The sequence below is a fragment of the Xiphias gladius genome, chromosome 15, assembly GCF_016859285.1.
Source record: "Xiphias gladius isolate SHS-SW01 ecotype Sanya breed wild chromosome 15, ASM1685928v1, whole genome shotgun sequence".
Lineage (NCBI taxonomy): Eukaryota > Metazoa > Chordata > Actinopteri > Istiophoriformes > Xiphiidae > Xiphias > Xiphias gladius.
The window spans coordinates 22,338,080-22,361,417 of NC_053414.1; the positions used below are offsets into that span (position 1 = coordinate 22,338,080).

At 39.2% G+C, this 23,338-nt stretch overlaps 2 protein-coding genes across 3 annotated transcripts; both read left to right on the forward strand.

The window, feature by feature from the left end:
• The first annotated feature begins 1,120 nt into the window (after positions 1-1,120).
• clta (clathrin, light chain A) lies at positions 1,121-12,214 on the forward strand. Of its 2 annotated transcripts, none has more exons than XM_040146131.1 (5): positions 1,121-1,413; positions 2,131-2,159; positions 3,979-4,096; positions 4,433-4,544; positions 6,792-8,724. In XM_040146131.1, the coding sequence occupies exons 1-5, from the start codon at positions 1,236-1,238 to the stop codon at positions 6,931-6,933; spliced, it is 579 nt and encodes a 192-aa protein (XP_040002065.1). In that variant the 5' UTR covers positions 1,121-1,235; the 3' UTR covers positions 6,934-8,724. The 2 variants fall into 2 exon arrangements, with proteins under 2 accessions (XP_040002065.1, XP_040002064.1); XM_040146130.1 differs by lacking the exon at positions 6,792-8,724 and adding an exon at positions 10,986-12,214 and having other exon boundaries at positions 1,124-1,413.
• A 6,242-nt stretch (positions 12,215-18,456) lies between these two features.
• nansa (N-acetylneuraminic acid synthase a) lies at positions 18,457-23,243 on the forward strand. Its single transcript, XM_040147464.1, has 6 exons — positions 18,457-18,737; positions 19,961-20,176; positions 20,255-20,354; positions 20,959-21,113; positions 21,695-21,961; positions 22,180-23,243. Exons 1-6 carry the CDS (start codon positions 18,606-18,608, stop codon positions 22,387-22,389), a joined length of 1,080 nt encoding a protein of 359 aa, XP_040003398.1. The 5' UTR covers positions 18,457-18,605; the 3' UTR covers positions 22,390-23,243.
• Positions 23,244-23,338: the final 95 nt, after the last annotated feature.

Genomic DNA, 23,338 nt, shown 5'->3' on the forward strand with positions numbered 1-23,338 from the left:
CAAGTCTTGATCCCCATTTATGTCCCAAGACTTACGAAACTTAGTTATATGAGATGTTACAGTTCTGTACTTGGGAAAATGCTCACCTGTATCAGCGAGGAAAGAAACCTTTATTTTCTTTACACTGTGTAGCACAAGGAGGAAACCTCTGACTTCTGTAAAGTTAGCAACAACTGGATGCGTATTCTTGCTCCTTGTGGTTCTCATGTTCAGCAGCACAGATTTTCAGCTCAGAGCAAAAGGATAGTTTTTTGTTTTCTAATAGTGCCGAGTTCTAGTTTGAAATGCAGTAGTACTGAGTCCTTACAACAGTTCAAGTTTTTGCTGAATCACACTAATAGTGTTGTGATGTAGTTTAACCAACACGTTTGCTCCCAATTTCATACTTTGGGTCAGGTGAGTGCTTGCTTGAAAAATGAGCTCTTTTAGTGCTTGACAGAAGGCATGTGGAAGACTGAAGCAAAGAGGATGAGGTTTTATGATCTGATGAGACCAAAATTTAGCTTTTTGGTGATCACACTAAAGCAGTGTTTTGTGTGTAAACCATATACTGGACATCAGCCGAAAATGCCATTCCCACTATTTTGGCAGCATGGTGTGGGGATCTCTGCAGCAGGCCCTGGAAGGCTTGTAAAAGCATGCCCTGAAGACAAACCTGCTGCAGCCTGCACTAAAAGAGTAGAAATGGGATTTGAAAGAGGGCCTTTTTTTTTTTTTTTAAATTTCAGTAAAACAACAACCAAAAGTCATACTCTGTAATTTGTATCTTTGGATTTGCACAAGGGAAAAATCCATACATAGAGTATACATAATATGTTTGCAGATTATACATTTTGATTTTATTTTTTTACGTTAGTGTCCGATAACAGTATATCTATATACAGAAATAAAATCAGGACCGTACAATGATCACATTTACCATGTAGCAGTTAAATCTCGCGTAATTGCAGGCTGCGGATTTTTCTCAACTTTGACAGCACGTAGCAGGTCATGGGACCCGTATGCAGGGGGGTTCAATGATTTGATTGGTCCATTTTTGAGGCAGCTGCTGTGCAGTTGGTGCCCTGTTCTGTCAGTCACCCATCCTGGTTTGTGATTGGTTGTTAAGCCGTTTCCGCTTCGCTACCTTTTACTCTTTTTTTGTCGTCCTTCTTCCCGTTGAGCTAATCGGTTTCGGTCAACCGCTACACCTGCTCCCCATTTCTTACATTTATCCTCCCACAAGTACACACAACATGGATGATTTTGACATGCTGAACGCGCCCGCTGCCGGAAACGGTGTCGGCTCAGACGAAGACCCTGCTGCCGCGTTCTTGGCCCAGCAGGAGAGCGAAATCGCAGGGATTGAAAACGACGAAGGCTTCAGCATCCTGGACAGCGGAGAGGTCCCCTCGTCGCTCGGAGAGTCTAACGGTGGGTGACTTCTTTGGTCAAGCGGAGACAGTTTGCGTCTGTTCAACGTTAATATTGTCTGTTTAGTTAACCTAGCTTTAACCTTAGGCGGGTTATGCTTGTTACTAAACGATAACTTCTGTTAAACGGAGATTTGGTCTAAAATGTCCACTGGAGTGGACGGTAGTGAAGCCAGCTTGCTAACGTTAGCTGAGCTAGAAAATTAGCTAAGTTGGCATAGCCAGCCCTAACATTAACCTGTATCTACGTTAACTAAAATGAACGCATGAAAGGAAAACTCGGTGATTAGTTAATGTTTGGTTATGTGATGAGTTTTTAAAATGAATGAAGCTGTCTGATAAAATCAGTTCTTGGTCGTGTCATTCGTTGCTGCCCCTCAAGCTTAACTACTCAGCTCCAGCTGTGTTTGCCAGCTAACCTTAGAGTCTCAAGAGGAAGCTGATGGAGCTTAATGACCTTTGGCCACGACTGCCTCGTTTCCTTGAAGCTGTTGCTACCTTGTGGTTTAGCGATTGTAGTTGGTCAGAAATGCTGACATATCATAAAATGAAATATTTGTGTATGGAAAATCTTGCGTATTCAGCAAGAGTAAGGGATTCCCATTTAGCGAAGGTCTAGTCATCAAAGTTTTCAGTTTTTTCTGACCTTAACCATGTTTGTGGTTTTATTTGTCTGCTTGATTTCTAACAGCTATTTTCCTTGGGTCTTTTTTTTTAGATGGTGCTGTCAACGGTGATCTTCATGGGGTAATACTTTCTCTACATTGTTCTCAATAATTTTGCTCTTAAATTGTCAAATTGAGTCTATTCTCTTTTTTTGTTCCTCTTTGTGAAAAGGGAGGACTTTTACAACAGCCTATTTGTGCCCACGATGTACATATATCTTTGATCTTTTGACCCCTTCATAATAGAGCTCTAACTTGCAAACTCTTAAGAGCTGTGTGTTTTTGTCTCTGCTGACTCTGCAGAGAATCTCATTTCTATCGGTTATCATGACATTGTACTCACCAAAGTGGTCGCTCAGACCTGACCATATTTCCTATCAGTATTTATAATGTTGTGCTCGCTAAGAAATTTGAGATCTAGGATCATGGCAACATTGCTAAAAAGAAGTCAGATGGGTGAAGCAACACGAGCAGCGAGGTGATAGGACAGGTTTTAAATAAGCCCACAGTTAAAATGGATTATCTAGACCACTTTATTTGGATGTGAAACTCAAAGTTAGTCCTGAATGCCAATAATAATGTCTCATTGCACAGTTGCGTGCGCACACAACTACAACAAGTACAAGTACAGTATATCAAAGCTCAACCAATAATTTGGCCTGCAAACTGTGATGGATGTTTACATCGCACAGTCTGGGTAACAAATGATTCACTTGTGTTTTTCTCTCTAAAAAATTTGGGTGGCCAATGGGTTGGTTTAAAACCAACCATTTTAACGATGTCCCATGTTCCAAGATCTAAGCAATTTAGTAAGTGTAATGTTAAAATTACTGATAGGAGTGATGGCCAAAACTACAAAATATAAAACCAAAGCTGTGATGATAAACTAGAATTATCCTTGAAGTGAATTGATGAGATTAATATACAGTAGATGTGCTAATGGGATGTTGAGATATGCTCCATTGTTGTTTCTTCATTTTATGCATCAATTTTGCTTTCTCATTGAATAAAATATAAGGAGTATCTGTAGTGTTTAAGTGGTGGTGTGGAAAATACTTCTTTTCTTTTAGCACATTGGCAGTGGGATTTTTAGTACTAACCTCAGATGTTTGAATGTCTGGCTGTTAGATTTGCTTCAGCTTCCTTTTCCTGTGCTGTCATTGCAACATTACTGCCTTTTGCACTGTCAGGACTTCTTTTTGGCTGAGAGAGAAACTAAGCTGATAAAACTCAAAGTGGGCCAGATTTGGTTTTAAAGGGGCAGTATGTAAGTATTTGAGTTTAAAACATTCAAAAATTGACCAGGATTATCAACAGAATTTGAAGAAATAACAGTTTTGATGTTATGTCAAAGATGTTTATGTATTGTGTAGCAGATATATCTACTGAAGTTAACATGCTAACCACCCTGTTAGATAATCAAATTGCAACGTAAACCTGTGTGAAAAACATTATTCCCCAATCCATGCAGGTTTGGTAACATGTCAACAACTGCCCTATGCTGAGATTAGATTTATTCAAGTTAACATTAGCTCAGCGTGAGAATGAGGGTTGAAACTTGGTTTTAAGTGGCCAATGAGCCCAATCCCGGAACACTCACGCACCACGCTTTTGTACACACCCTGAATGTAAGGTACACAAAGAGGGCCGGTAAAAACTTTATGGACCACTGGCCCACCGATGCGGTGGCGCACCTGGATTTGTCCAGGTATGCCCGGTGGCCAGTCCAACTATGGCACAGGGATGGGGGAGGCGGGAGGAGGGACCAAAGAGGGCATTTCCTTGTTTCTTAAAATAGGGGTGGACACCCCAACTTTCTGATAATAGGACTGTTTCTTTACCATATCTCTGCAATTTTCATTGATAAAACAGTTTCTATCATCATCTCCCGTGTTTATCAGGAAAGCAACGGTCCATCAGATGCTTATGCAGCTATTTCCAATGCAGACCGGCTGCAGGCTGAACCCGAAAGCCTACGCAAGTGGAGGGAGGAGCAAAGAGAGAGGCTGGAGTTGCTAGGTAAGCACAGAGCAGAGCCTTTTTTTAAAAGATAACAAGACAGACCCCGCTCTCTGAGATGTAAAGAATTAAAGGTTGATATTGTGACATCTGTGCCAAATGCTGGAGATTCAAACCTAGCAGGTCTATTTCATAATATATGTCTAAAACATCAGTCAAAAAACACCTGTTACCATTCACTGACAAACCAATCACTGTAATCATAAATTCTTCGTCCTCTAATTCCTAATTTTCCTCCCATGTCTCCTGTCATTTCTTTCACTGTCCCCCGCTGTTTTCTTTACCTTCGCATGTTCCTCCTTTATCGTACCTCTACTGGTTCATCTCCCTCCCCAGATGCCAACTCTGTCAAGCAGGAGTCAGAGTGGAAGGAGAAGGCCAAGGTGGAGCTGGAGGAGTGGCACGCCAGGCAGAACGAGCAGCTGGAGAAAACCAAAACCAATAACAGGTACTGGCCTCTTAGAGGGATAGAAACAGGACAGAAGATTAATGGAATTGAGTGAAGGACAATGGTATTGTTTAAAAAAAATAAACGATGATGAACTGGAGGAGTGACAAAGACACACAAACTTGGAAAACTTAAAGGTTATTAATAGCTCTTAAAGAATAGCAGCAGTCTTTGGTTCAGCCGCGGGTGAGTATATAATGCAATACTAAGGTTTGGCTCAGTGTGTAGGAAAAAAAAAAAAATGGATCCACCTTAGCCTTGATGTTACAGAAAGGACAATGTTCTAGTGTCCCAGCACATCACTGTACCTATTTTGTCACTAGCCCAAAAACTCCAGTTATCAGTTCATTTGTTCACAGATACTTGTGAGCAATAATGTGAAAACAAGCCTTTTACTTTAGGGAGCAACATAAGAAGCTACAGTAGATGAGCCAAGAACAACATATCACGCTAAAGCAAAAACATATACTCTTTTCTGGTATTGGTTATTCAAAATCCTGTTGCAAGACAACCTCGGAGCAATGCAAACCTCTCCAGTCTATTACAATCCAATGCAATAGCACAGCAACAAATACTACTGGGTCACAGTGTTTGTCTCCTTTATATACATACAGTATTGGTTGTAATGGTCCCCAGCACACAGCACTCTTTACTAATCAACTGTTCAGTTTAAATATATATAGACCTCCACTTAAGATTAGGCTAAAGTTAACTTAAGGTTATCTGTCAGCTAAAGCTAGATCTTGCTGTAAACTAGATTTGTGATGGAGGTTATAAGCAACTATTCTATTTTATTTATATTATTATCTTAGAATTACTCTAACCCTGTTTTCATGAATTGGCAGAGGGGGATAAATAACATTTGTGTGCCAGATGGGGCTAAAGTTTTCAGGTCCCATGACAATGACCTTACTTGTTGCATCAGTGACATACAGTATATTAGGGACAATCCACAGGGCTCATCCAAATTGACTGTTGGTTTAGCTTCCTGTTATTTTTATTGTGGCACAGTGGCTGAAGAAAATTATCTAAGAATTGCTCTGTGCAAAAGTAAAGCATAATATGTATATTGATTTTAAATAACTAAAATTCAAACGTAATTTTAAAATATTTATACAAAACTAGAATCTTATGATAGAGTACTAATTGACACATTTAAGGAATGTTGTCTATTAATTGTATTCTAAGTATAAATTTAGTTAATTGGTCTTGACTAGTTTAAAATAACAACCCTCAACAAGACTAATGTCTTGTTTTCTCCTGTGGTTTTTAACATGTAATACTATTTAAGGATGGCTGGTATTTTTGTATCCTCCACCAGGTAATTCATCGTTCTGATGAGTTGAATTGGCAAAGTTTATGTCTCAGTTTCTCCTGCACTGTAATATAGCCCTGCTGCCCTATTAATAATGAACTACCAGCAGCCATGACTCACTACTCATCTGGCAACCCTGTGTGTAGGCTTGATGGGATACTTTTTCTGCTCTATAATCCTATGATATGGATATTTTTTGTCTCAATATACAAAATGTGGAAGTATGGTACAAATTCTGCAAAGAGTTGGGGCTGAAACTTATTTTCACTATTTCTTCTTTTCTGCATCAATCAAATTAATCACTTTGTTCATACTGTTAAAAATTACAGAAAAGACAGATTCCTTTCCCCCTAATTTACCATTAGTCAAATTGATTTGTTAAAATTGAACACTTTGTCTTGCCAACAGTCAAATAAAACCCCCAAAGTATTCAATTGAAATGATATGAAGCAATTATGTGCAAAAGTGTCCTCACATGAGAAGCTGTAATTAGCAAATATTCTGGTATCTTGGATACATTCCTCATAATCATTAGCTAGAATTCCAACATACTGTGTAGATTTGATTCAACCAATTGACTAATAAGTTCAAAATGAGGAAAATATGAATTTGATACTGCTTTGAAGTCATTGTCTCACTTACGTAATTTGTCTTAAATAGGAAGAGCTAATGGTGTCTCATGGATCACCAGTGCTATGTAATTTAAAATTTCAGGGGGTGGACACGATCGGCCGAGAGCCTCCCTGAACCTTTGAAACTCCTTGACACTGCACTAGTCCTTCCAAAAACTTGAGCCTTTGATTAAATGCTTGAGCGTATTATTGTGTAGTAATCTATAATGCTTATGTTTCCATCCTATTCTCCCCTTTACCGCTCTCTCTCTTCTCTCCTGCCTTCTTGCTGCTCTGTCGTTTGGGCGGATGTTTGTCCAGGGTGCTGGATGAAGACTTCTACAAGCAGCCCTTCTCTGAGCTCATTGGTTATGTGTATGTTGCTCCAACTAACATCCTCCTCTTTATTTTTTTTTGTTTTTGTTTCCTCCATCATCATCAGCTCCCAGCATCCAACCACTGACGACATCATTCCTGTCATTATTTAGGGAATTAGTTACCTCCCCCGTGTTGCTACGTTTTAGTTCCACCTTTAGTTTTCCATATTTAACTACTTGGATTTATAATTGTTACTCAAAATTTTTGCTTTTGCATTTAAATACAAACTGCAGTAATTTTCACCCCATGTGTCTGCATGCCATTTGTGAGTGGCTGCCTGTCAGAATATTTCAGTACAGAGAATGACTGCATGCTAGTACACACTCACTGCCAAGTTCCTCAGTCACATCCACTGAAAACAAGCCAATTCTTTCGTCACTGTGCCCATATTAATTTGTCATATATTATTCACTTACATACCATTTCCCTTCAGATAATTTCAGCAAAACATTTTGCAAATACATTTCGGAAGTTTCCGACAATTATCATTTGCTTACATTAATTGTTTGAAGTCTCGCAGAAAGTGTTTTGTTTATACTTTATATTTAATTTTCACCAAATTAATCTACAAAATATATCCTGGAGTAGGATTCCTGTAGATTTATTTGAAGCAATTGTGTGTTTATACATGGATGTGGTGTTGGCGTCAGTATCACCTAAACTTTTTTTCTTTTTTATTATCTTGAGAATTGTTTGTAAAAATAAGATATGATGTCCCCGCTCAATGTTCAGAGTTGACTTGGTGATGCTGATGGTTCCTTTCTCTGAATCTCTACAAGTCAAGCGTCCTAATTACTCAACCTAACTTCCCACATTACCATCCACAGCTTCTTACTTATATAAAGAGATGGGCTGTGTGTGGAACAGGATAGTACCAAACTAAACATAGAAAAGTTAGCTTTAAATACATTGTGTGAAGTTGTATTCCTTTCTGAACTCATCTATGCTCACTAAGGTGGAAGTCCTCATCAAACAGTGTGTTAAGATATCTTATTTCAAGTTATTAGGTGTTATTTTTTTTGTCATATCTCCTCTCAAACTACAACTTTTTACATTCTGTGTACTAACTAAATGTAGTTGGGCTTCTAGTCAAGCTGTCTACAGGATTTAGAAATTGAGGCTGACACCTTGTTTTAATCACCCCTTCAGAAATACAGGTTTCAAGCTTTGTATCCATGAATTTGGTTCATAGATGGGTCCTCAATTCTTTTCCAAGTAGCATTAAACAGTTTAAGTTTTGTTTTCCTGAAACTGCAGATGTCTTGAACTTGTGATACAATAAGCTCAGGCACTCACTGTCTCCACTCTCTTTCTCTCTATTGTCTTATTAGTGCTAAAATTAAATGTACAGTCACTTTTTATTGCTGGCACCACTGGTCATGTCATGAATGCACAACTGATTCAAATTGAAATGTGTTCATGCTTTATTAGAATGTTAGCTGCTCTGTAGCTACTGTTGTCCTACAGGATGACATGTTAATTTGCCCAAGCTAGCTGTCCAATAGCCTGAGCTGTGCAGCCTTTGGTTTTGCCATCAAATTACTTGGGAATGTCCATTAGCCTGCATTGTGGTGTACATGTTTTGTTTCTTCTTGTTCATTGGCTTTGGTTTTCTAGGTAAAGGGACTCATTGCAGGTTTTTATTAATGTTTAGCTGAAAGCCATCATGTTTTGGTGAGAATAGTTTCACATCTTTCCTGGTAAAATTTTTTTATTTGGCTTCTCCTTCACTGAGTTGATTGATGAGCTGTTCTTCTTTTGAAAACTAGGATCACATTTTCTACTATATTTTTAACTAAAATACAAACTTATTAAAATATGCATGGGCCCGGGTAAAATGCTTTTGTGTGCTTATTAGGGAAAGACGCATTTTATTATGTTATTTCAGTTTTGTATTTTTTTTTTTTTTTTTTAATGTGCACACCTCAATGCAGCCTTTGCAGAGTATTAGCTTATATGTGGGATTTTCCCATAACTATAGAACAAATTGCTTTTCGGCCTCAGCAGTATTGGTGTAGAATGGCGCTGAATCACACCACTTCTTCCTCCTCCATCCTGTTTGAGGTTTGAGTCTGTGACGGGGACTGGGGGCCTCATTTATAAACATTCAGTAAGAATGAGTTGGCTTGAAAGATATGAATACCCATTCCCACTTAAAGGTTGTGATTTTAAAAAAGGGGACAAGAATGAACACATCTTTACACAGTCTCTGAACAATGATTGTAAAAGCGGTAGCTAGGCATAAATAGGCAACATAGTGAAATGAGCCAAATTGACCCAAACTATTAGAAAAGAATGTACTGAGTTTTATAAACGAGACCCCAGGCCATAATGTCCTTGTTTGTGTGATTGACAGAAATATGGCATGACACTCTCACCAAACCAAAGGCTACACGCTATTCTTTCTGTAGAACACTTTGGGGAAAACAAAAAAGTTTAAAAAATATTGCTTTTGCATGTTTGCTTTCAACATCTGCATTTAGCTCAATTTTGTTGTCTTTCATTTCGTCCCCTCTCCCCTCTCTCTCTTCTAAATTCTGACTTGTGGAACTGTTTCTCCCTGTTTTCTTTTCCTATGCACCTTAAAGCACACACATTAACCATCCTTGCTACCGCCTAGACCAGTTAAGTAAAAATATGAAACACCAGAACCTCCAAATACTCTATTTTTTTGACAGGATAGATAGATGCAGTTATTTGTGTGTGTGGTTGTGTGTGTGTGTGTGTGTTTGTGTTTGTGTTTGTGTTTGTGTGTGTGTTTGCTTTAGATAATTTTGCCTTGTACTGATAGCCAGCTAACTAGCCCAACAGTTAGATCCACTGCCTAGATAAAGGTTTGGTATAATGTCCCTTCTGTGATGTTGTGGTCCTTCTAGTCCCTTGTGTATTTGTAGTTGGTTGTAACAGTGAATGTTCATCGGCTTCTCATCCCCCATTTTGCTTTGTGTACTGTGTTGTAATTAGTAGCTGAGATTGTGCCTGCAGGTGGGGTGGGTCTTGAAAAAATCCTTGTAAATAGAAATACAATATGGCAGTGGAATTTTTTTTATTTATTTATGTTTTGCGGGTTGGTTGTAACGAGGGCTTACATTTGTTTAGCCATAATCTGTGGCTTGCATCTCAAAATGTCTTGTGATAGTGGCACTGATCAATTTTTAGTTTTTTAAGTTTTTTTTTTCACTTTTGTGTTTTAATTTCAAGTACGTGGTAAGTCCTGTAGTGTAAATGTCATCTTTTGGTTTGATAAATGGTTTAATAACACCTCAACCTTCACCAAGAAGACATTGATTTGTTCCATGATAATGACACTTGAAATCAAAGTAAACGCATTTTTCTCCTCCAAATAGCCTGCTTTTCAGCTGCAGCAAAATGCATGACTAAGGCCCAGTATTGCTTCCAGTTCTTTTGGGCTTGGTTAAAAAAACAAAACAGAACTTTTCATTATTGTTCCTTTTTTTTTTTTTTAAATCAAGGACAAGTATACAGATCACCGAATCATCCCTATACTTGGGTCTCGCCCCTCTCTCAGTTCTGTACAGAACTGCCTTTTTAACCAACCAAAAATGCTTCAGACCTTATGATTATTATTTTTCAGCTTCGATTTGTTTTCTCTTTGGACTTCTCATCAGTGTTTATATGTACCGGCCCTTACTGTTGTGGAGAGTTGAAAATACAGGTGACTGTACTGTAATGTGTAAGCAGAGTTGGGGGCATGTCACAGGTAATGAAACTGCTGTAGCTCGTTTCTCTTTGTGAGCATAACGCCAGGTGGATGTCTGTTTCTGTGTGATGATTGGACTGTCCTGCCCTGAGGTAGACTCTGTTGAAACAACGATGTCCCACCAAGCCAAGAAAAACAAAATCTAAAAGGGAAACTTATATGTCATGAGTTATATTGTAGAGATTTATGAAATTTGAACTTACATTTATTCAATCTGGCAAATCAATTCGTCATGCGGGGGTGAATACTTTTGAGCCCAGGAGGCACGACCAAGTTTTCGACAAGAACTTGTTTGTTGATGATCAGCAGAGGATATTCTCAGGGCTGTATGTATATCTAAGTTTGTCTTACCTCTCCCCCCACTGACTGTTCTCTATTCCATGTCCTTTCCTTCTCCTCTTCCCCGTTGCATGTAGGGCGGCTGAGGAGGCCATGATTTCAGATCTGGATGAGAACAACCCCGGCACGGAGTGGGAGCGGGTGGCTCGGCTGTGCGACTTCAACCCCAAGTCCAGCAAGCAGGCCAAAGACGTGTCTCGCATGCGCTCCGTCCTCATCTCCCTTAAGCAGTCCCCACTCGTCCGCTAGGCAGCCAAGGCTGGCGGTCATTCCATTTCATCCTCTGTCACCACACACCAACCAACCCAACTACCAATGTCCCACCATCTGTATTCTAAAGACAAGAGGGCTTGCACCTCGTCTGTCCATATCTGTCTGCCATACACAGCCCTGTTTTTTCCCCCCGAGTGGGAAGGATATAGCCAGTGGGCCCATTCCCAACTATCTCTTCCTGGCAGGGCTGTAGAGATTAGCCATGAAGCACCAGCTCACAAACTCCTGCCCCCTGAAAGGTTTTTACCTGTGTGCACCTCTTCCACAGACCACTCAAGACCTTGTAATTCCTCTTCCTTGTTATTTAAAGAGATCAAGGCCAGTTAGATCTTCACCAGGTCCTGTGGTCTGTGGTCTTGCGTAACACTAGTGTAAGGGTGGTGAGTTCAGACACTAAAAGGGAAGGGTTCGTGTTTGTTTGGGCCTACAGCTACACTACAACCTGCTTCTCATGGCTCCCAAACAATATAATTCCTTTGATGCTGTACTCTAACTCTTAACCTGTCAGTCTTATGAATTGTTCAATTATGTACGAGGGTTGATTGATGTTAAATGGATTTATTCACCTTTTGCCCTCCAGCACATCACCTCATGTTTTCCCATCCTTACAAAAAAGTATCTTCAGAATTTTTTGTTTTTGTTTTTTTAAGGACCAAACTCTGAAGACAAAACTCCAAATTCAGTGTGTGTAGAGCCTGCTTGTGGCATGTTGTTTTAAATTTCCCAATCTATGCATTTCCTTTTAAAAAGCCTCTCCCCTCTCCAGTCAGGAACTGAACAAAGTCCAGTCATTACAATAAACCTGACCCGTTTGTATGTGTGTTTAAACCTCAACGGTGTGTGTGTATGTACTCTATGTGTGTACCTTTGTACATATACAGAAGGCAATATATATACAGTATATATAACATTATGTCACTGAAATTAGACAGCTGTGGTTTTAAACAGAATTAGGTGTCAGCCAGCTGTTGCTTGACCATGCCTGTTCATTGTCCATTTGATTTCAATATCAGTAAAAAGTGAGTGAATATTGTCATCCTGTCATTCTTCAACTTTACGTTTAATATTATTCTGTGGTTCAGGAGTGTGGCTGCACTGTCTCAGCTGAAAGTATCATGGTGCTTTCAGATCCTGGAAAGACATAAGTTGAACTTTAACCTTTTAAACTTAATCAATGTGCCCAAAAGGAGGCAGAGTAGCTCCTGCAGAAACGGACAAAAACAGCCTGACAAATTTGAACTAAAATGAGCACAAAAAAAACCCTAGATTTATTCCCAGCACACTCATACTAAATAGACTATCTGATTGGACTGATGTTTCTGGGCAACCAAGAAATGTAAGTTTAGTATTTTCTCCCATTAGTTCTGTTTTAGTTGCTCTATTTTAATCCACTTTCCTCACCACCTAGCCACCAACTTTGCTGCCTGCAACTTATAGTGGATTCGTCAAGAGGTTTAAGAGGGTTTTTTTTGTTTCTGTAAGAGGTGTAAAAGCTCTGTAGAGCTGCCACCTTGGGTAATAATTCTGAGTCATTTGAGTGAGTATCATGAGTCCGTTTCCATTTTATGCTACTTTATACTTTCTACTCCACTACATTTATTTGACAGCTTTAGTTACTAGTAACTTTTAATATTATGATTTTACACAATGTATAATATAACAAAGTTTTTAAAATACAACACATTGTTAAAGATTACACCTTTTGGCTTCTGACATCTTACAAAAAGAAGTGAGCAGTCGATGTCACATTTCAGATGTCTGAGTTGTTAATAGCTCCACCAAATATTGACTTTTCCCTCTAAACTTCTCCCAATGGTTTCATTTCAGTAAATGTCCAATTGATCCAATATCTCACCAAAAATCAAAAATTAGAGGAAAAAGTCCAGAAACCGAAAAGAGATTCGTGAATCAGAACTTCATTTTTTCTTCGTTCTTTTCCCATTTATCATCTGACGACCCCTCAGATTTATCTGATTCTATGTATATAAAACTGTATATAAAGTTTTCAAACTAGATCCACTTCCAGCAGCTACAACAGAAACACACTGCTACACACTGATGCGTCACTATTTATCATCTAATGATGTCATATCAGTCAGAGGGACCAAATCAGTATTTTTACATTAATACCTTAAGTGCATTTTGTTGTTAATCCTTATGTACTTTTACTAAAGTAGAATTTTTCATGCAGGACTTTTACTTATGAACTTAACTAAGCTAAAAGTCAAATTTGGACTTAATTTTCACTTGATTTCCAGAACCATGAGTCCAAATGAACAAATGATTACTAAAGTTTTTTCTAGTTTGCTTGATGTGTAACTGGGCTCTTCACTCATGTCTGGGCTATATCGTGATCTGTCTCAAGGTAAGTTCTTCCATGCTTCCCTGATAAATAGACTGGTATAACTGGTATTATACTCACGCAATGGATTGCACACATCTACAATATTTTATTAAAAGTTAAAGGCAGAGTTTTATGGCTGTGCGAAACAGCAACTGCAATGAGACAGAGATCTGGAAGGTAGAGAGTACAGGAAGCCATCTGACACATGGCTTCCTGTAGGTTCAATAAAGTTTTCTTTTGTTCTGCTCAGTCTCGTGGAGAGAGATACAACCTGCTGCAGGCCTTTGCTTTATATTGGCTTCGTATGCTCATGCTCCTCTGTTTTTTGATATGTTGAAATTATTAGGGTGTTTTTTTTCTTGTTTAGGCATTTTACTCCTGGGAAAATTGTTCTGCTCCAATGGAGGCCGAGTTGTATTGATAGTTGTTTGCACGTTTTCACACATTGACAAAAACTGTTTGTAAAGGGAGAGTAGAACAAATACCAGCTGAGAGGTGTGGAAGACTGATGACGCACACTTGGCCACGAAGTGTCATTTTGGACTCTCTGCGTGGCCTTTTTGAGCTCCCTCTTTCGCTTAGTAAAACTAATTATAAATAGTAACACCAGTGTGCATCATTGTTAACAAGGTTTTGCAAAAATGAAAGAAGTAACGAAACCCTCAGGTTACATCATGCCTAGCACACTAAGAAAACACACAGTATGTAATCCAGAAATTGCTGTAGTTTCCATTGTGGTACAGCATCGGTCTACAGTCTCTCATGACAGGTGTTTCACACAAACTCTGGTTGTAATGCGGGCACATTGTTTAGCTGTGATCTTCTTGCCATGGAATGTCATGGCAATCCCCTCAACGTCAGTAGGCCTTTGTAAAATCAAGATTAAAGCCATTAGAGTGTCTGTGGCGTAACCCAGTAACATCACAACAGTCCTGCCTGTTTACACTCATTCATACATTCAAATATAAATTTGAATATATGTGAAGCAACTAGGTGCACAAGTATCCATTGTGTGTACCTGCATGTGTGGCACCGTAGCTGTGATAATGATATTATGTTACCACTATTGAAATACATATAAGGGACAAAACAACCTGACTGAGTAATTTATCTATGTGGCCGGGACATTATAAAAAGTAGTAAAGTTAGAGTTAAGTTAAAGTTAGAAAAAGTATTTCTCCAAACTGTATGACACTATCACATATGTTGTAAATTCTGTATTACTATATTGCATATTCTCTTGTTTTTCTGGATGCACTATTATATCAAACAAATATTCCAGGTGCTTATGCTTTAATTATGCTTAAAACAATTCCTACAACCTGACATGTTTAATATCGTGGGAAATGTTTGGATCTCCAACAAGATATAAAATTAAATTCTTTGGGTTCGAGCATGAGTTTTAATAAAAAGTCCCACTAGAGTAAAAAAAAAAAAGAAGAGAATGGTCTTTGAGTTCATAAAGTGAACGAGAGGAAAAAAAATTTGCACTAAAATGTTTGCAGTGGTTTGATTTACAGCTTGACTAGAATCATGTTTTGGATCACAGACTGATATTCAAAACTGGGACTGAGAATAAATTCAGGCATGTAAAATCTAACCTTCACAATGAGAATACTGTTTGGGTGGGGATGGTCAGAATTTTGGGATACGTACGAGACCAAGTACATGACACAAAATCAAGTTTGTTTGTCTGATGTAACTCACTGGGACAAATTATGAAACCCCAGCAAAACATTGTTTTTTTTTTATTGATCAAAAATAAATGCATCTGCTTGTAAAGATATTAATAGCAGATTGTCAGAATTGCAATCCTTTTTGTGGATATTCACGTTTTTAAAAAAAAGTGTAGAAGCTCAACCATTTCAAAACATTGTTGGCACATTTGTCTGTGTACTGCATAGGTTTTCATGACTAATGGGATATTTATTTTTATTTAAGTAAAAACATAAAAGTTAGAGTAACGAGGCAAGAACTCATCTAGAATAATATAAGGTTCAGGTTTAGGTCATGGTTTGGGTTAGGCATTTAGTTGAGATGTGTGTGTGTGTGTGTGTGTGTGTTTGTGTGTGTGTTTGTGTGTGTGGGTGTGTGTGTGTGTGCGTGTGTGCGTGTAAGAGATGGAGAGTGAGCGTGTGTATTTAAGTGTCTACCTGAAATCTCATGACGTGAAAATTTAGGGGATGTGGAGGCAGGATCCCTCAGGATTACTATAAAAGGCACATTGCACAACTCCAACACTTCTACTCATTTGCTTACCAGAGGGAAGTTCACTTTATCTAAACATCTCTCACTTGCCAGATTGTGAGCTGCTGACTCCTGTTAGCAATTCACTCATCCGTTCTCCTATGTCACCAAAATTGTTTTCTTCTCCTCTCTTCTCCCATGCCCTACTGTCTTCTGTCATCTCAGGACTCTGGTGCTGATTGTGCTAAATTCCAGGAAAAGTGAATTAGAGTACAAATTGAGCAAGCGAGCCTTGGAGCGCCATTACAATTCAAGACACTTCTGGTGACCACAAGCGTCACTTGGAGTTCAGCTCTGATCAGTGTAATGAACTGAAAAAGTTTGCAGCAGAGATTGGCTTTTTCCTCACAGCATCTGGCATGGACGAGGTAACATATATTTCAATCCACAGCCCAAGCATCAGGCAGGTCAGGTTTAAATTCCAATCCACTTTAATCCACAAGAATAGTGTAACTCGTTACAGCGTACTGGCTGTTCTTGACATTACTGTATTCCTTAAGATAAAATAGAAAACATACAACTGCTGACAAGAACAAACCAGAATTGCTGTTACTTAACCTATGGACATTTGACAAAGAAATACTTAAGAGCAGAGTACATACAGTACCTTTGTTTCCTAATTACGTTGATTTTCATAGATGGCTGTGGAGTTCCTCCATGACCTGGATGTGCCCTTTTTCAAAGTTGGCTCCTATGATGCTAACAATTTCCCATATCTGGAGAAAACTGCCAAAAAAAAGTATGAAGCTGTGTTGCATATAATCTAAAACGACCTGAACCAAACCTAACAGGTTATGAAAGAAAATTTTTTTAAAGAGGTCTGCGACGTTTCATTGTTTCCCCTTTAAAATGTTGGATTTGCCATCCCTTTGAAATCTAAGCTGAAAGGTCAATAGATTCCACATATGCTTGTCTGCTCCCTTTAAACTGAGCTTGTTTGACAATTTGAGAAAGCTTTGATGAAACACTGTTTATTATTGACCAATCCTAAAAGTAATGAAATGGACGTGGTCATAGGTGCGACATAGAATTGAACTTTCAATCAGACGTTTGTAAAAAAAATACTTATCCTCTCTAAATCTGTCAGGGACTTGATTTGAGAGTTTGAAAGTAGGCAAGGCCTCTCCCATCTCCCTCTTACTTTGTGTATGTATCGATCTGTTTGTGTCAGGACGTCCCATGGTGTTGTCCACTGGGATGCAGTCCATGGAAGCGATGCGTCGGGTCCAAAAGATAGTGAAGGGTCACAACCAGAATTTCACTATGCTGCAGTGCACCAGCGCCTACGCTCTGGATCCTACAGAGGTCAACCTCAGTGTGATCACAGAAAGATGAATAGAACAAGTGTCCTCCCTGTCTCTATCCCTCTCTCACTCTCTCTGTCTCGAAAAAACCCCCAACAAATTTGTTATTCGCTATGCACTTTTGTATTACCTCAAGCACGTGCGATCTTGTGGCACTTGTGTAGGGAGGAACATAGAGTGTTGTGGCACTTATTCTCGAAGGTTTCTCCTTGATCTACTGTGGCTTGATTGTACCTCAGTGGTACGTCGAGTTGAACATAATGCTCATAGCTGAACCAAAAGGGGTGTGTTGGTGTGAGATGTAATTACACACTGTAATTACAGTCAGTACCACAGGGTATTATTATTCACCTCAATGCAGAACTTCTCCGCAGTAAAATGTGGGAAGCGAAACCACGTGTGCAATCTCCATGATCTGAGATTAAAGCTGGTAAAATCATCCGACACTGGAATTTCTGTTTCATCCTTTCTGAATGAAGACAATAATATATTTTCAAACTAAAAGCAAAAACAGGGAAGTTGCATGGCTGCTGTGTGATTTGCCCAACTTTAACAAGATAAATGTGAACATGTCTGTACTTGGGAATGCGGATGCATGCAAATATTAGCTGGTGATGTGAGCTACGTTTGCATCCCTGCACTGTTTGATTTCTGTATGCCACAGGTCTCTGAAAGGGAAATATTTGCGCTACCAGCCCTGTCCAAACTGAGAACTGCACCACGGCTGGCTTGTAAAATTTCCTAAGTCAGTTGTAGTAGGTCTCATATGACGTGCAAACATCATCTCCATTTGGAATGATCTGTCCCTGCCTAGTTTTCCCAGCAGTAAGTCATGATAAAAACTGCTGGTGTGGTTATATATGTGAATATATAGGAAGCACTTTTTTTAAGTGTAGTGCCTATATCTGTATACTGTATTTGTGTGGAATGTTACAGACAAATGTTGGAATTTCACTAGCAACTTCTGTTAATTTCAAAGGTGCCGCATGTGGCTCTTTGAGAGTAATCAGTGTGTCTGTGTTGTTTATCTTGCAAATAAAAAGGGTCTTAATCCTATTTTATTTTTATTTAACGTTTTTATTTCTTTTCAGATTTGATTTTGGGATAGGGCGAGTGGAAGAGTTTTCAAGTCTCAACTTACTTTGTGTTAATACTATGTTTGCCTAAAATTTTGTATGCCTATGAGAAAATATTGTCGCAGCATCCGTCTTAATAATTTTATTTAGTTTTAATTTTGGTGTTTATACATTTTGCATTTTTAGCCCATAGGCTGGAATGACTGGAATTTTCTTCATCCACTTCTTCACCTGCACTCCAAACATATGCTTGCTTTTATGCTTTTATTTCTAAAGGAAATCCGGCTTTTACGTTGAACTTCAAAGGCGGAAGTCCTCCCCCATCCTGGATGTGCAGCACATTAACTGTTCCGTTCGGCTTTTACAGACGAAACTCATCGCTGACCGCCCCGTCCAGTCCTCTGCTAAATATTACCTTCACTGGTTGTTCTTCGTTTCCTTTTTGTGAACAAAATGCCTTTAAAGTTTGAGCTGTGTCCCGGTAGAATGATCGGAGGTAACCATCCCTGTTTCATCATTGCTGAAATTGGACAAAACCACCAGGGAGACGTTGAGATTGCCAAGAAAATGATCAAAATGGCAAAGGTAATAAAATCCACACGGAAAGACAATTTATTGGATTATTTAGAAAGTTTTTCTTTCTCTTTTTTTTTTTTTTAAACAGCCTGCACACACGGAGGAACGTAATAACGCCAGGACATGACGTCTTTTTTTCTGAACTCCAGTTAAAAATCGACCAATTTAATATCCTGCTCGCCACACCTTCCTCTTTTGAATCATTCATTTGAATCAAACATAAACATAACTAGTGTGTGTTTATCGAGCCAAACGCTTGAATTAATAGCCAAGATTACAATGTGCTAATTGATGGAGCAGCTGAACGCAAGTGGATCTGACGGATTTTTTTGAAAGGATGTCAAACAACGTTGTAGAATGTTAAATCGCCGGATTTGTGAATGGAGTTTGGCGTGTAAATTCATGCCTGGCACGTAGTCGCCTCACTAGACTGCTGTATCTGTATTGAAGCCGCTGTGCATGCCTGCTTTTGTTCATTCAGTTCAACAATATAAATGAGCTAATATGTCTGCTTTTCACCTGAGCCCCAGTCACTGGTGGGTATGGTTGCTGACATAGAGCCCATGTCATCACACAAAGCTACAGCATGTTGCGGTCTTGTTTAAAAGAAACAGTCGTCATGTCATCTGCCCTCAAGCCAGTAAAACAGGAGAGGTGTGTGGAGCATACTGGGGCCTCTGGAATTTTAGTTTCAGGCTGTAGTTTAGTGCAGCAACGGGTGAGAAACTAAAACTTTAGATGCACATAAATAACTTTTTTTTTTTTTTTTTTAAAATCAATAACATATCTTTCCAGGAATAAAGCCAAACGCTTCAGTATGGCTCCTCTTGTATGGTTTATGTAGTGCTTTATTTGACAGGTATGCAGTTTATTAACAATTTCCTAGGACATGTTCTGAAAAGATCTATATAATTTGGCATCAGTTATTGGGAAAATGCAGACAAAGTTCTGAGTTTTTTAAGTGTAGTTGTGTTGAGTTAATAAGCAGTTTCTTAAAAGTACTGATCCCTTTAAACCAAAGTAAATGTATTGATTCATTATTAATTTATCATTGTGAACTTTGCTCTCCATATTTGTTTACTGGTTTACTTTTAGACAAAAAAAAAATCACACTTTTGCACGTTCAGCTGACTTAGTAGGAAAAAATTGTATATGAGTTTTTTTCAAGGTTATTGTTGAAATCAAGAGGACTCTTAAAATAAATCATTTCTATTCAATATCCGACTTCACAGGACTGTGGTGCAGACTGTGCCAAATTCCAGAAGAGTGAATTAGAGCACAAATTTAACAAGCAAGCCTTGGAGCGCCCCTACACCTCCAAACACTCCTGGGGGAAAACATACGGGGAACACAAGCGCCACCTGGAGTTCAGCCACGAGCAATACAGAGAGCTTCAGAAATATGCCGAGGAGGTGGGGATATTCTTCACGGCCTCAGGGATGGACGAGGTAAGAAAAAAAGAGAGGCGTTGTGACATTTCATTCAGAGTTAAGTTTAAGTTTAACCCTGACTTGTTTTGTCTTTAGATGGCAGTGGAGTTTCTCCATGAGCTCAATGTGCCTTTCTTCAAAGTGGGATCTGGTGACACCAACAACTTCCCCTATCTGGAGAAAACTGCCAAGAAGGGTGAGTGGGATCTGTCATAACTGGAAAAGCGTTTCAAGTACGAGTCGTTAGATGTATTTTATGTAGGAAAAAAACAAGTGCTAAAGCAGTTGAGTTAGTGTTAATAAGTCATAATTAAACCAATCTAGTGTGTTCTTGGGACACAGTAGTGGTATATTTAGGTAACTATGATGGTAGGATTCAATGAACAGAGTGTCATGTGCATTAAAACTTGTGCCCTAGCTGATCCCTAGACAGTATGTATGAAAAACAATAAAACAGGAAATGCACAAATGTCCCAGTCCTCTTTAAAAATGGGTTATGACAAAAACATTTCAATGAAATTAACTTTAAAATGTTGATATTTTGGTGTGGCCTGTTTTTCTCTCAATGTTAAGTTTGTGTGGTTTCACACACAAATATGCCTTCCAGCATATTTAACATATAACATGGAAGAGTGACTTTTTGCCAGTTTGGCTGATGTGCCTTTTGAGCTAACAAGCCACAAGTGTCTAGTGTGTGGTTCTTACCCAGTCTGCTCTGCCTTGACATTACTGTATGAACTGCTGGGACTCTCTGAGAGTGAAACCACGTTGTTGCCCTCTTGTGTGTGTGTGTGTGTCAGGACGTCCCATGGTGGTGTCCAGTGGGATGCAGACCATGGAGACGATGCGTCGGGTCTACAAGACAGTGAAGGAGCACAACCAGAACTTCACCATCCTGCAGTGCACCAGCGCCTACCCTCTGGAGCCTGAAGACGTCAACCTCAGAGTGATCACAGTAAATAGAACAGGATTTTACTCTTAGCTAAAAATGTTTGTTGCAAAAACAACAGATTTTTCTATGGATTCTTAAGACAAGTTGAGCCCACCCTAGTGGGAGTAGAGAGCTGATTGAGGCTGCGATGGCTGGGGGCGTGTTGTTTTAGGTACGTGGCGGACGACGAACTATGTGCCAGTAAATCCAGTTTGAGCGACATAACCAAATATTTGTTGTGCCACAACGGAATTGAATGCTTAGTTTATACATTCATATTTCAATGTTTATCCTCTCTTATACACTAGACATGAAAGAGGATTCCATTAAAGTACTTCCATACATTTTGGGTTAAAGTTGGAAGAGGATAATTATATTTACTTTGTCCTAGTACCTTTTTTTTCCTTTTAAGAGTTGGATTGGACACAATCCATAATCTAGGTAACGATGCTTATATTTTATGAATTTGAATCCATTCTGCAACCTCTAATCCATTCAGATTTCCCTGAGAACTGCTGTCAGCTTTTACTGGCTAAAAAGGCAGAATTACAACAACCATTTGTTTTTATTCATTTTAAGAGTATCACTTTTCTCACTCACAACAGGAATACCAGAAGGAATTTCCTGATATTCCCATTGGGTACTCCGGCCACGAGTCCGGGATCAGTATTTCACTGGCGGCTGTAGCTCTTGGGGCAAAGGTCGTCGAGCGTCACATAACCTTGGACAAGACGTGGAAAGGAAGTGACCACGCAGCCTCGCTGGAGCCCTCTGAGCTGGCCGAGCTGGTCCGCTCCATCCGACTGGTGGAGAGGGCACTGGGCAGCGGCTTGAAACAGATGTTACCCTGCGAAAAGCCTTGCCATGATAAGGTTAGATATCCTCTTCCTTCAAGCAAATACAGAAAAACAGTCACAAGAGTCAGATACTATTTATGATGTATTGAAGCAACACTTTCACAGTTTATAGAAAGTTTAAAAGAAACATTTAAGCTTTACTTATTATTACTACTATCACTTTTCATAATTTTTTTCAACTTTGTACCATGAGACCAATAATAAGCTCACTCCCCTCTTTCTTTTTCCACCAGTTGGGTAAGTCAGTGGTGGCCAAAGTAAAGATCCCCAGAGGAACCGTCCTGACTCTGGATATGTTGACGGTAAAAGTGGCTGAGCCCATGGGCGTCGCAGCCGAGGACATCTTCGAGCTGGTCGGTAAGACTGTGACGGAGGACGTGGAGGAGGACGAGAGCGTCGCGCCCGGGTTGGTGGACAGCTACGGCAAGAGGGCTAAGTGCTGAGGATGGAAAAGAAGTTTGAAATGGATAAGAAGAAAAAAAAAAAAAAAATAGGCAGTTAATTTGAGAGGAAACCGAATCGGTTCCTCTGGGGGATAATTACGGAGGAGCTCAAGATGACACATGAAGGAGTGTGATGGTAATTTGGTCTGGTGCTGCTGAGATCTCTGACATTAAGTCATGGACGATAAGTAACTGTTTACATACTGTAATGGGACATTGCATTAGAATCAAATAGAGTATTATCACAGCCCCTGTGCTCTTCCCCTCAGCTCTCCATTGCCAAATATTTTTTAGTTTTCTAAAACCCACCTTAACGTAATGCACAAACGTTTTGGCCAACACCCTCTTTAAGACCCACCATTACCTTACATTAGGCTGGACAGTAGCTTCAGCTCTTCGATCAGTACTAGTGCAGTTCTTTCTAGAGGTGGCACAAAAAGCCAGTTGTTACTTTTAATTTCACTTTACTAAGCACACTTTGCACCATGATTAGATTAGATTAAATGAATATTGAACACATGAAGGTCAAGCTGCTTCTAGTCGTCTCATCACGGAGTCAGTGTTTTCTCTTTGTACCTGCTCACTGAGCTGTCAGCATGGTCAGCTAGCGCCAGAATGGCTCCAGTCATTGAAATCTCTGGTACTGAATCAAGCAGGGTTTGTATCTGTACCGCTGTTCATTCTTCTTCTGTCTTTGTGCTGGCACCAAAAATGTCCACTAACCATTGTTTAAGGATGAAGGATGTTAACATACACTTGTTGTTAACATGTGGAAATCTGTTGCGAGTCTGTTGAGAAATTTTCAATGATCTGAAACGACGAAGCCTCCAAATAAAACAACATTGTTGCCAAAATCTCTTTGCAACGTTGCTTTGGTGTTTGCATGCATAGAAGTTCTCTTATTGTCATGGCAGGTTCTTTTTATATAGTTCATATTTTCTTATATATA